The 11,988-nt window shown below is 45.5% G+C and overlaps 1 protein-coding gene across 1 annotated transcript in view; it reads right to left on the bottom strand.

The window, feature by feature from the left end:
- Positions 1-1,710: 1,710 nt before the first annotated feature.
- Positions 1,711-11,988, bottom strand: part of prkg2 (protein kinase cGMP-dependent 2) — a 28,025-nt gene continuing 17,747 nt past the window's right edge. The window contains exons 6-18 of the mRNA XM_070834458.1: positions 11,256-11,333; positions 9,749-9,843; positions 8,506-8,574; positions 7,467-7,565; positions 7,231-7,381; positions 6,294-6,430; positions 5,006-5,095; positions 4,673-4,814; positions 3,681-3,844; positions 3,436-3,558; positions 2,570-2,632; positions 2,214-2,280; positions 1,711-1,810 (exon numbers count right to left, since the gene is read on the bottom strand). Coding sequence (XP_070690559.1) covers positions 1,715-1,810; positions 2,214-2,280; positions 2,570-2,632; positions 3,436-3,558; positions 3,681-3,844; positions 4,673-4,814; positions 5,006-5,095; positions 6,294-6,430; positions 7,231-7,381; positions 7,467-7,565; positions 8,506-8,574; positions 9,749-9,843; positions 11,256-11,333 — 1,374 coding nt within the window. The 3' untranslated portion in view covers positions 1,711-1,714. The remainder of the gene's footprint in view (positions 1,811-2,213; positions 2,281-2,569; positions 2,633-3,435; positions 3,559-3,680; positions 3,845-4,672; positions 4,815-5,005; positions 5,096-6,293; positions 6,431-7,230; positions 7,382-7,466; positions 7,566-8,505; positions 8,575-9,748; positions 9,844-11,255; positions 11,334-11,988) is intronic.

The raw sequence follows: 11,988 nt of genomic DNA, 5'->3' as shown, positions 1-11,988 counted from the left end.
TTCTACTGCTACTCTATCAAAGCATCATTCAGCCAGTTTTACTGTATTGTTCCACCTGTTTCTTCACCACGATCACTACCAAAAACTGGACCACACTCACAAGGGTATTTCACTGAACTCAGTAACAGAGCCATAACACGCATTGCAAACTCATCCTCTGAATGAACATCTCACCCCACTGCCCTCAGGGTGCAGGTACAGGGCTCTGTACCTGGCTGTCTGCTTTGTTGGTGTTTTTCTATGTGTAAAGGTAGTGGGAAGTGTTGTCTTGTGAAGTATTGTTAAGTCTGCTGTTGTGGTGTTGTCATGTCTACTGTCTACTGTCTGACTGTCAGTTTGTCAAACAGAATCAGTGCTGTGAAAAAGAATTTCCTAGAAGAAGTCTAATAATAATAATAATAATATACAGACGTGTGGTAGACAGTCGCTTTACTGTGAACCTCAAGTGGTTCAAAATGGAAAATCTTTTTTTTTTTAACCCTAAGCTCTCTGGAAACGCCCTCATGAAGCCTGAAGGCTTTCTGCTCTCTGCTGTTCCTCCTCACGGCAGCAGCTCGGCCGGGAGCCGCAGACTGACTGAGCTTCACTTAAAGGTGAATGTTTCTCTGTGTTTTTATGGGCTGGACGCTCTGTAACATCAGTGGAGAAGGTGTTTGTGTTTGTGTGAGTCCAGAGGAGGGAGTGTGAGGAGAACACTGCTGCCACAACAAACTCTTACTGCTAAAAATCCTTCTCCAGGTCTCTGTGTGTTCTCACATCGCTCGGCTTTTCTGCAGCAGCAGCATCATCATCTCCACTCGCACCTCCTCCCCACACACCTCCAAACCTCCACCGCCACGAACAAACCTCTCCCGAACATACGTGGGGCCGTCGTGGAGGTGGAGGAGTCTGAAGACAGTATTCTGGGGGTGTCTGTAGCGGTTATTACTTGGCCGTAGATCGATTAAGGAACATAAAACACTCTGATCTGTTTGAAGGCCGACTCTCTCCAAAGCACTGTGAGATGAAGCAGGACACGCCGTTGCCTGCAGGCTAATTCAGCAAAGCTAAAGCTGTGAGCGACAACTTTACAAACTCTGAAGCTACAACAAAGACAGCAAAGCATCGAGGGTTGTTTCTTGAAGTTGCCTCCCTCCGTTGTGCGGCGCAGTATGTGGCGAGAAGGTTGTGGACGAGACGTTTCTTAGTTTACGTGATTTAATTGGACAGCATTGACCTTCTGAGCTGTTGCAGTCTGGCGCATTGTGTGTGAGTGTTAAACACAGACGGCCTCTGAGTTTGAGAAGGGAAGTCAATGCTGAAGAGCCTTAAACCTGCATTCTCTCTCAAGGCCAGTGGGGGGGGGGCGCCATTTTGACGCCTCGAGATTGGCTTTGTGGGCGTCGCCATCTTGTTTTTTTGGAGCCAGAAGTGACGTTCGCTCCATGAGGACGCCTCTGATTGGTCAGTGAGCAGGTAGCCCCGCCCTAAATACACTGTGATACCGACCAATCAGAGGACACCTCTTTATACAGACTGTGGTCCATAACAAACAAACTTTAAACTTCACAATCACACTTTAAATCCTCCTGTAGCTGTTTATTCCTAAGGTCCAGATCCTGAGGACCTCCACCGCGGCTGCCGGCGGTGACGTGAGGTCACCTGAAAAACCTTAAGCTGTGGTCCATAAAGTGCCTAATGAACAGAAAGTGATGGAAAGATGGAGCAGAGGGTCTCAGAAGTCCATGTCCCAGCCGGAGAGCTCGTCAGGAGGACTGTCCTCATCGGGGGGGTAGTTATCGAAGTAGCTGTGGTCAGTCGGTCCTGTGAGCTGTGGAGGAGGAGGAGAAGAAGAAGATACGGGGGGAAAGGTGAGACGGCTCTTTTGGAGCAAAGAAGAACTGATTTTATCCAGATGAAAGGAAAATAAATTACGTGATATCTGATCAGTAATCATAGATTTGCATACTGGCTGATCGATCAGTGTGGTAGCAACTCTAAACCCAATAATAACATGAACAAGGACAAAAGTTATTAATTAAAAGTCAACACAAGCTTTCAATCACTTTTAAAGGTTTAAATTCACACGCACAAAGTATATTAGTGTTTTTCACTAATATACTATTATACTATACTATTTGGTGAGTAACAAAAGTCAAATCTGTCACTAGAATCATCTTTAATTATGAGGAAGACTTCTCGTTCTACTACTTTGGGTAACGTTCTACACTTACTTCTCTTTTCAGTGGAGACGGTACAGTCCTCGCCTTCAGTCCCTCCCAGTTGAAGCCGTTAAACCACCTTCAGTCACATCACAGAGAGCCAGAAGAACATGTCTGTAAGTACATCTGTGCCTCCTCCTGTCTGCACTGAGTATTTATCATCTGAGAACAAACAGGAACTCAAAGCCTGGACCAGGACTTTCCCCGACCTCAGAAGTTACAGTAGGACTGTTAAGAGCAGCTTTGTGAACGTTTGCCTTGATCTTGAATCTTGACCCCCTTCTTCCAGAGGATGTGCTCGGCTCAGAGGAGGCCCAGGACGAAGAGCGAGAGCCTCACATTTAAAGATAACATTTAAAGAATCTTACCTGTGCTTCTTGATATCTGTTATTCCATTTTTGAGGTTTCCCAGGCGCTCCGAGGGATTCCGCCTGTGAAGTAGATCAGGGTGGGAAGTTACTGTTCTGACTTGGAGTCTCAGTAATCTAATAATCTAACTTGCTTTGTTAAGATACTGGACAACACTGCTCAATATTTAGGACGTTTTGTTGTTTGGGTAAATTCCTTAGAGTGCTTCGACATGTGACGACACTGCTTCTCTCTCTGGCTTTTAATTGAACTTAAAAGAGCACAAATATTGTTAACCCTGGGTCCTCTCTGTTTGTATCCTGGTGTCTGAATGACTGGTAGGTAGTAAAAGTGTTGGAACTGGTCCACAAACAGCCGTTATATCGCTCTCTGCACACACACCAGACTGCATTGAAAAAAGCACTAAATTTATCTCAAATCACACAGGGGTTGCTGGTCTGCTGCTGCCTCAATCAGTTAGTTTATTTGTGTGATTGTGTGTTATACAGCTATTGTGTTGGATCTGAACTGATTCTTTAAAACACCAAAGTCTCACAATAACACAAACAAACCAACTGATTTAGGCAGCAGTGGTAGACCAGCAACCTCTGTGTTTTGTGAGGTAAAATTACTACTTTTGTGAATGGAGTCTGGTGTGTTTGCAGAGCGCAATATAATGGCTGTTTGTGTAACCTTGGACCATTACGTGGTTCAGACCCAGACTGGATTGCTAGCCTAAAGTTTGTCTTCTGCGCTACACGATTTGTCAGGTCATCAACCGTCCTCAGAAGTTGTTCTGGGAAACTTGGTGTCTGAGTAAAAGTAGTTGAAGTGGTGGATTGGAGGATTTCCTAGCCTGACGTTGCCTGTGTGATCTCGTACCTACCTGCATAGCTTGCGTATGAGGTCGTCAGGTCTCTTGGTGATCTTCTTGGGGAAGTCCATCTTCTCGATGCCTTTCAAGATGAAGGTGTACGTCATCATCTGGTCACTGCCTGAGAACGGAGGACTGTGGAGCGGAGGGAAACCAGAGGAGCTCTTTAATTCCTTCGAGCCGTTCATGAAGCAGAAGGATGATTGTGCGGTGCTTCATGCCGACAAAGCCTCGCCGCAGACTGGAGGTGCACTAACCTGCCAGTGAGGAGCTCAAAGACGAGGATGCCCAGAGACCAGAAGTCCACGCTGAAGTTGTGGCCTTTGTTGAGGATGATCTCAGGGGCCACGTACTCCGGCGTCCCGCAGAAGGTCCATGTCTTCTGGCCACATCTGATCTTCTTGGCAAAACCAAAGTCAACCTGGAAAAGTAGAGTTGATCAGTTAACTCTCGTAAAACACGCTGATGAGTTCAGTGTTTTAACTCCATATTTTAGTACCAAAAATGTTTTGGGTTCAAAATGACTGGTGGGTAGTAAAAGTGTTGGAACTGGTCCAGTAGATCACCTCAGCCAGCAGCCACCAAACGGGCTGCAATGGCTGCAACGTGATCCTTTGGGACAACTGCACCTGATCACAGTAGGTCCCACTAAAAGAGCTTGTTTGATCCACTGACAGGCTCAGAGTGTTATTCTAAGTGTGTGACAGCATCATGGAAAGGATCCCTACAGAGAGAGACCTGGAAGATCCTTTTGGTTTAACCACAAACAGCACACACACCAGACTACATTCACTAAAACAGGGATTTTAGCTCACAGAGCACAGGAGCTGCTGGTCTGCTGCTGCCTCCATCAGGTAGTTTATTTATGTTATTGTGAGACTTTGGTGTTTTAAAGTGACAGTTTGGATCCAACACAATATTTGTGTAACACACAATAACACAAACAAACTAACCAATCACGGCAGCGGTAAGCCAGTGTTTGTGCATGCTTGAGGCGAGGTAAAATTACTGTTTTTGTGAATGTAGTCTGGTATGTTTGCAGAGAGCGATATAACGGCTGTATGTGGTGATCTACTGGACCAATTCCAACACTTTTAGTACCTACCAGTCATTCAGACACCAGGATGTGATCAGAGAGAACACAGGGGTTAAAAGTACAGACATTATCCTTTACTTGATGTGACTACAGGTCACCACAGAGGGTTTCCACAGATACTTCATGTTGTTAAGTCAGATTATGTCCAGTCACCAGTTTGATGTATCCTTCAGTATCCAGCATGAGATTCTCTGGCTTCAGGTCTCTGTAGAGGACGCCCTTACGATGGAGGTAATCGAAAGCCTCTGTGACACAGCCGACGCAGAATTTGGCAGTGGGCTCATCAAAACTCCCCCTAAAGGCAAGAAGGGAAAAACTTATTCAGTGATTTTAGACAGCTGGACCTGAGCTTCCTCATTAGACGGTAGCCCAACAGTAACACGGTCACGTAACAAGCCAGCAGCAAACTCTGGTGACAGGCTGTTAGCTCACAGACAGGAAGTGAAATGTGTTGATCGGTTTTTCAGACGTGTCTCGGCGTCGTACCTGTCTCTGAGCAGGCTCCAAATCTCCCCACCCAGACAGGCCTCCAGCAGCATGTACACGTATTTGTTATCCTTAAATGTGCGATAGAGCCTGTAGTGAGAGAGAGACAGGCAGGTTACAGGGTGGCTGGGATATGTTCGAACCAGTCAGTGACCCCCCCAGTGGTCAGAGGGTCCTACCGACACCCGTTTACCTCACTGAGTCTGCAGATCAGCAGATCACCAGGAAACATTTCACTGTTCAGTCCTGCTCTGCTAGCACTATGCTAGCTAGCATTAGCACTGTGCTCTGACAGCTCACCTAGCTAACGTTAGCTTATAGCCTATAAGTTAGCTTACGTTAGCCCGGTCAGTGCAGCCTGAGCTCCAACCAGCAGTTAACTGTTAGTAGATCCTTTTGGTTTAACCACAAAGAGCTGTTATATCGCTCTCTGCACACACACCAGACTACATTCACTAAAACAGGGATTTTACGTGGCAGTTGCTGGTACACTGCTGTGTCAGTCAGTTAGTTTCTTTGCATTATTCTGTGATTTTGGTGTCTTAAAGGGTTGGTTTGGATCCAATACAACATTTCTATATCACACCATGACACAAACAAACTAACTGATGGAGGCAGCAGCAGACCAGCAGCTCCTGTGTTCTGTGAGCTTAAATCCCTGTTTTAGTGAATGTAGTCTGGTGTGTGTGCAGAGAGCGATATAACGGCTGTTTGTGGTTAAACCAAAAGGATCTTCCAGGTCTCTCTCTGTAGGGATCCTTTCCATGATGCTGTCACACACTTAGAATAACACTCTGAGCCTGTCAGTGGATCAAACAAGCTCTTTTAGTGGACCTACATTAATTCAAACAATCTATTTGACCAATTGCAAAAGGTTTTGTACCCATCAGTCATTTAGACACAGGAGTTATCCTGTAAATCTTAGATCAGTTTTGAAAACATATGCAAAAGGTCACACATATACATGCAGCGTGTGAAGAGAAGGTGAGCAGCAGGATGAAGAATGGCTTTAATATCTGAGTCTGTTCCGCTGCTCACTGTGAAATTGGATCATCGTAATCTCACAAAAGGCAAAGAAAAGCTCCTTCTGCAATATTTCATCACAAATAACTACATTCTCCTGGCAGACGTCTCAATATCCCCTGCCACTCCACCCCGTCGACTAAATGTAATCTGCTTGAGGCCTCAACTGTGATCTCATCAAAAACTAATAAGCGCTGCACTGTTTTCCCCGACTGAAGCAGCACAGCTTCATCATGTGGGATGAAAAATGGAAATGAGGACTGACTTGACGACGAAAGGCGAGCGAGCCTCGGCGAGGATCCTCCTCTCCGAGTGGATGTGCTCCTCCTGCCTGTTGTCCACCACGTGCTTCTTCTTGATGACCTTCAGCGCGAAGGTGACGTCCTGGCTCCGCACCTTCACCTGCACACGGGAACAACAGGACGCCACATTGAGTCAATAACTAATAAAGTTAGTCACAACTTTTCAAGTCTGTCCTCAAAAAACAATATGAGCGTTAAAACAGGTCGTCGTTCATTTTGGCCCTTAAAATAATTAGTTTTAATTACTTTTATTTACTTATTTCATTTAACTTCTAATGTATTTTTATTTTATTTTACTTTTTATTTGACTTTTGTAGACAAGATTGGTTTAGTCAACCTTCTGCTCTCTAAACGCTTCTTCTTGTGACGTCGTTTCTTGGAGGACCTTCTTCTTCTTCATGTCCCTAAAATGTGTCCAACCTCAGCTAGAAGGTTCCAGAAGTCAATAAAGCAGAATGAGTGAGAAAGCTACGATTTACAAAATATTGATTCTGAATGTTCCCTAATTACTGTTTTACCTTCTGAAAGGTAATTTAAAGAGCAAAACAACTACATTGCTGAGATTAAAGACATAAATTTACCAGAAAACAACAGTTGTTTTCATCAGGGCACCACACGACTTCACACCTCTTCAGATTTTACTTTGCAATCAGATTTAGCAATGAGGAAATACTCTATACTATATTCTTCTTTCGTACATTTTTGTTTATCTCTTGTTTTGTGAACAAAATCTGAAAAAAGTTCTAGGTTTTTTTCTGGTAAATTTCCAACTTTAATCTTGGCAATCCAGAGTTTTTTTCCTCAGATTATCACCTCCCCCACTGGGCTTCATTTCTTTTTTATTTATTTTAAATTGTGCTAATACGTCGACTAAATCAATAATCATTAAGAACTCTTCACCAGTTCTACTCGTCCAAAGCCGCCGACCCCGAGAGTGGCGATGACCTCCAGGTGGTCGAAGGGCCTGGACGACGTGAACGCCGACACCATGTCCTTCAGATGGATGACGTCTGGCGACAGCGGCTGGCTCTGGTGGCGCGACAACGACCTTCTGGATGGAGACACGGCCGGTGATGAGGATGAGATTTCACAACACGTTTATGTTTTCTGAGCTGCCGGCGCTGCATCGACCGTACCTGGCATGTCTCTTCTTGTCGTCTCGGTCGAGCGTTGCCACGTAGCCTTGGAGGTACTTCTGCAGCTCGTTGAAGGTGCCCACCGTCTGATCAAATGTCCTGGAAAAACAACAACCGCACGTCAGCGGTGCGACCTCAGGAATGTTGGCTGATAGGCCTCTAAACCTCCACTTTGATTTAACTCAGGCGAGATAAAGAGCAGCCTTGTGGAGGAGAACTCTCTCAGTGTTTGCTTCAGAATGATAATTTAGGGAACTAAGTTTGTAGAATAATTCAATTTAAGGATAACTTTTTAAACCTGGGCCCTATTTGTACACATTTTGGGTTAGACATGACTGATAGGTAGATCGACTCAGCTGGCAGGTGTGAACTGCTGCAATGGTGGCACCTGATCACAGTAGGTCCACTAAAAGAGCTTGTTTTAGCCACTGACAGGCTCAGAGTGTTATTCTAAGTGTGTGACAGCATCATGGAAAGGATCCCTACAGAGAGAGACCTGGAAGATTCAGTTTTTTAACCAGAAACAGCTGATATATCGCTCAGTTCAAAGCTACCAGACTCCATTGACAAAAACACTAATTTTACCTCACAGAACATGGGTGTTGCTGGTCTGCTGCTGCCTTGATCACTAAGTTTGTTTGGCTTGTTGTGTGTTACACAAATATTGTGTTGGAACAAAACTGACCCTTTAAAACACCAAAGTCACATAATAACACAAACAAACTAACTGATGGAGGCAGCAGCTCCTGTGTCCTGTTCTCTAAAATCCCTGTTTTAGTGAATGTAGTCTGGTGTGTGTGCTGTTTGTGGTTAAACCAAAAGGATCTTCCAGGTCTCTCTCTGTAGGGATCCTTTCCATGATGCTGTCACACACTTAGAATAACACTCTGAGCCTGTCAGTGGATCAAACAAGCTCTTTTAGAAGACCCCATTTATCCTTTAATTGCTATAAAACCTTCTGTGACAGAAGCAACAATCTCTCTGGGTGATTGGTGTTAATTTCCCTGCCAGCAAACACTTGAAATGTCAGAATACTCACTCTCTGTCGATGACGAGGCACTCCACCCCGTTCTCATCAGCGATGATATTAGCCGACCTGACATCATCACTGAAACACACACAGATGTTCATCACACACAGAAACACGCACATCTCTGACTCCTCCCGCTGCCTCGGTAATGATTTCAGGATTAGGAGGCACATTTTGTCCATCCAGGCGGGCTGTGTGGGACAGTCACGGCTGTGCTGCCTCCAAAAGAATCAACACATGAAATATTTTGTATCCCCAAAATACTCAGTACAGCTGTAAACAAGGCAGCGAAGACACAACCAAAAACATCAAGCATTAAAATAGAATTTAACAGTTAATGATTGACAGGTCAGATTAGATGTATAATATAGTTAGGAAACTGTACAAGTCCTTATTTACAGATCCACCTGAAGCTTTTTTCCACCCTGCTCATTATTATCAACACAGACAGCAGGAACTGTAACTGTGTTTTTGTGGACTTTGTCCCCGTCTGAATCAAGGGCCTGAGGATGGAGGGTGTCCTGAAGCTGTCTGAGACAAATCTGTGATTTTGGGCAGCATAAATAAAAAGACTTTAAGGATAACGGTGGTGTTTGACTGGTGGGAATTGGTCCAGTAGAGATTCAGCTGGCAGAAACATCGCTCTCTGCAAAGCTACCAGACTCCATTCACAAAAACAGTAACTTTACCTCACAGAACACAGGAGTTTTCTGGTCTACAGCTGCCTCCATCGGTCTGCTTGTTTGTGTTATTGTGAGACTTTGGAGTCTTAAAAGGTTAGTTTGGATCCAAGCTAATGCTTTAAGACTCCAGAGCCACAGAAAGTCCCAAACAACCTTCCTTGTCCTGTTCTCTAAAATCCCTGTTTTAGTGAATGTAGTCTGGTGTGTGTGCTGTTTGTGGTTAAACCAAAAGGATCTTCCAGGTCTCTCTCTGTAGGGATCCTTTCCATGATGCTGTCACACACTTAGAATAACACTCTGAGCCTGTCAGTGGATCAAACAAGCTCTTTTAGTGGACCTACTGTGATCAGGTGCAGTTGTCCCAAAGGATCACGTTGCAGCCATTGCAGCCCGTTTGGTGTCTGCTGGCTGAGGTGATCTACTGGACCAGTTCCAACACTTTTACTACCTACCAGTCACTCAGACACCAGGATGAGGACACAGAGGATCCAATTTTAAAAATACCAGTTACCCTTTAACATAGATTGGCTATTAAAACAGTCTGTGGGGTTTTTAATGTTTCTTTTCACCTTATAAGTGCTTTCTCTCCGAAGTAGTCTCCCTTCTGCAGCGTGTTGATGATCTGCGGCACCTTGTGGGCCTCGGTGCTCTGGGTCACCTTCACCTGCACGACACAGTGAGCTTCATCTTTAAAACACATCCAACTCGTTCACACCGATCTCTCCGGTTCACTGCCGGAGCTTTCACTGGTGCTTTCATATTTCTCTGCATGTTTTTACTTGCATTGTAAAAAGTTAAAATCCTGAAAAGAAGCTGAAATAGTTGACACATTGAATGATAGTAATCGGGACGTGATGGGCTGGTGATTAAGACGTGCTGTGTTTCTTTGACGTGCTGTCGAGAGTCTGAACCAGCAGCCTTTTGTTTGTTCGCTCCTCAAACTGCTTCTCTCAGAGCAGCACTTTTCTAACGTAGAAGCAGAAGTCTGGATGCTGTGAAGCTTCCTCTCAATTTGAGGCTTTAAAACCCAGTGTGCCCCCACCCACCCCACCCTGGTGAGGTCAAGCCTGACCTGAGCAACCTTCACTTCCCCTGTTGTTCCTGATGGTGGACGCTCCCAGAGTTTACCCCCTCCCTGGTCATGGGGTGGGGGGTGCAGTAGAGCCATTTCCTGTATCAGCGCCCTTCCTCCCAAACAACATGTGTCTCTCTGGTTTAGTTAGCTTAGCGCTGAGGAGCTGCTGTCTCACATGGGCTCATAATGGCATTTTGAACGTCCCCTGTGGACGGCGCTGGCCCCCCCATCTCCCCTCCCCGGTGTCAGGTTGCCGACTTATCGGACAGACGGGCGGGTGAGTCATAGTCCCCCCCCCCCACAGACTCACATACAGACTGACCAACGTGTTGTTTTGTTGCAGCACTGACTAAAAACTGGTCTGTTATTGAAGGAAAATCCATTTATTTTGTATTTAACTCGTCTTTTTTTCTCCTGGTTACAATAAGTTGAGTGAAGAAGTGAGATTTACTCACTTAAGTTTGTGCGTTTGTGCGTATTTTTGCTTAAACTGATGTTGAAGCCGAGCAGAAAAGGTCTTTGGGAGTCTGCCAGCGTCTCTGTAGCCTGATGGGAAAAGAGCGGAGCTGCATCCTGATCAGTGCTGCAGAAGATTTACTTTACAGGATCAACACTCGTGTCTCTGGCTCTAATCGTGGTCATTGTTTCGTTGCTGCAGAGTCAGAAAACGTCTCAGAAATCTCTGCTGGTTCTTCAGACATATGAGGAAGCTCGTCAGTCTACACTTCAGTCTGATTGGTCAGGTTTAGACAGGACCCTCCTCTGATTGGTCAGTGAGCAGGTAGCCCCGCCCCCCTCTTCCTGGTGTATCTTCCTCTAAATGGACCATCACTGACTACATGAACGTCCTGCTGTGCTGAAGAAGACAGTAAACTAGAGACTGAGAGCAGAAACTGTTCACTGAGCTGATGAATCATTTCCTCATTGACTTCCATCCAGTCAGACTTCAGTTTGAGGGTCCTCACATTGATTAGGTGATTAGTGTGATGTGTGTCTGTTACCTTTCCCTGCGCGATGATGTAGAAGGTGCTGCCCTCCTCCCCCTCCCGGATCACGTACTCTCCTTTGTCATAGTACTCCTAATGGGACATGTGGGGGGGGGGAGAGGGGAGGAGAGGGGAGGAGAGGGGAGGAGAGGGGGGGGACAACAGTCAGACCTGAAGCGTGGTATTGATTTAAGCATCGACCCGGCTGGTCTGATTCCTGGTAGCCGGCCCCCCTGCGGGAGGAGAGCTGGAGTTCATCCATCAGTGATGCTCAACCTGCCGATGGGGACGGAGAGTTTGGGGCTCGTGGGATTAATGAGACCCGAAGTAGGTCAACGGTGTGTGTTAATTATGATGCGTTTAATGTCCGTCATGAGGCCTTCACTGCCCCGGACGGATCAGTGTTTATGGTCGACACGGGGTGGGGGGGGGGGGCATGTTACCATTAATCTAACCGAGCATTAAAACCAGGTTAGTGTCATGTGATCAGGTTTTGGTTTAATCTGATTAATTTGATCATTACAGTAGCACACACACACACACACACACACACACACACACACACACACACACACACCTCATTCTCTGTCAATAAGATTCACCTCTATCAGAAACACACACATGCCCCCCCCCATATTTATCTCTGTGCCCCCCCCCCCTTTAACATAAAATAAACAGATAAATTAAAAACCAGCTAAATGGCAGAGAGAGTTAACAACAACAGATTTACATCAAATGTTCAAAATAT

Source organism: Pempheris klunzingeri, chromosome 7 (genome assembly GCF_042242105.1).
Source record: "Pempheris klunzingeri isolate RE-2024b chromosome 7, fPemKlu1.hap1, whole genome shotgun sequence".
Lineage (NCBI taxonomy): Eukaryota > Metazoa > Chordata > Actinopteri > Acropomatiformes > Pempheridae > Pempheris > Pempheris klunzingeri.
This window is presented reverse-complemented; position numbering and strand designations above follow the sequence as displayed.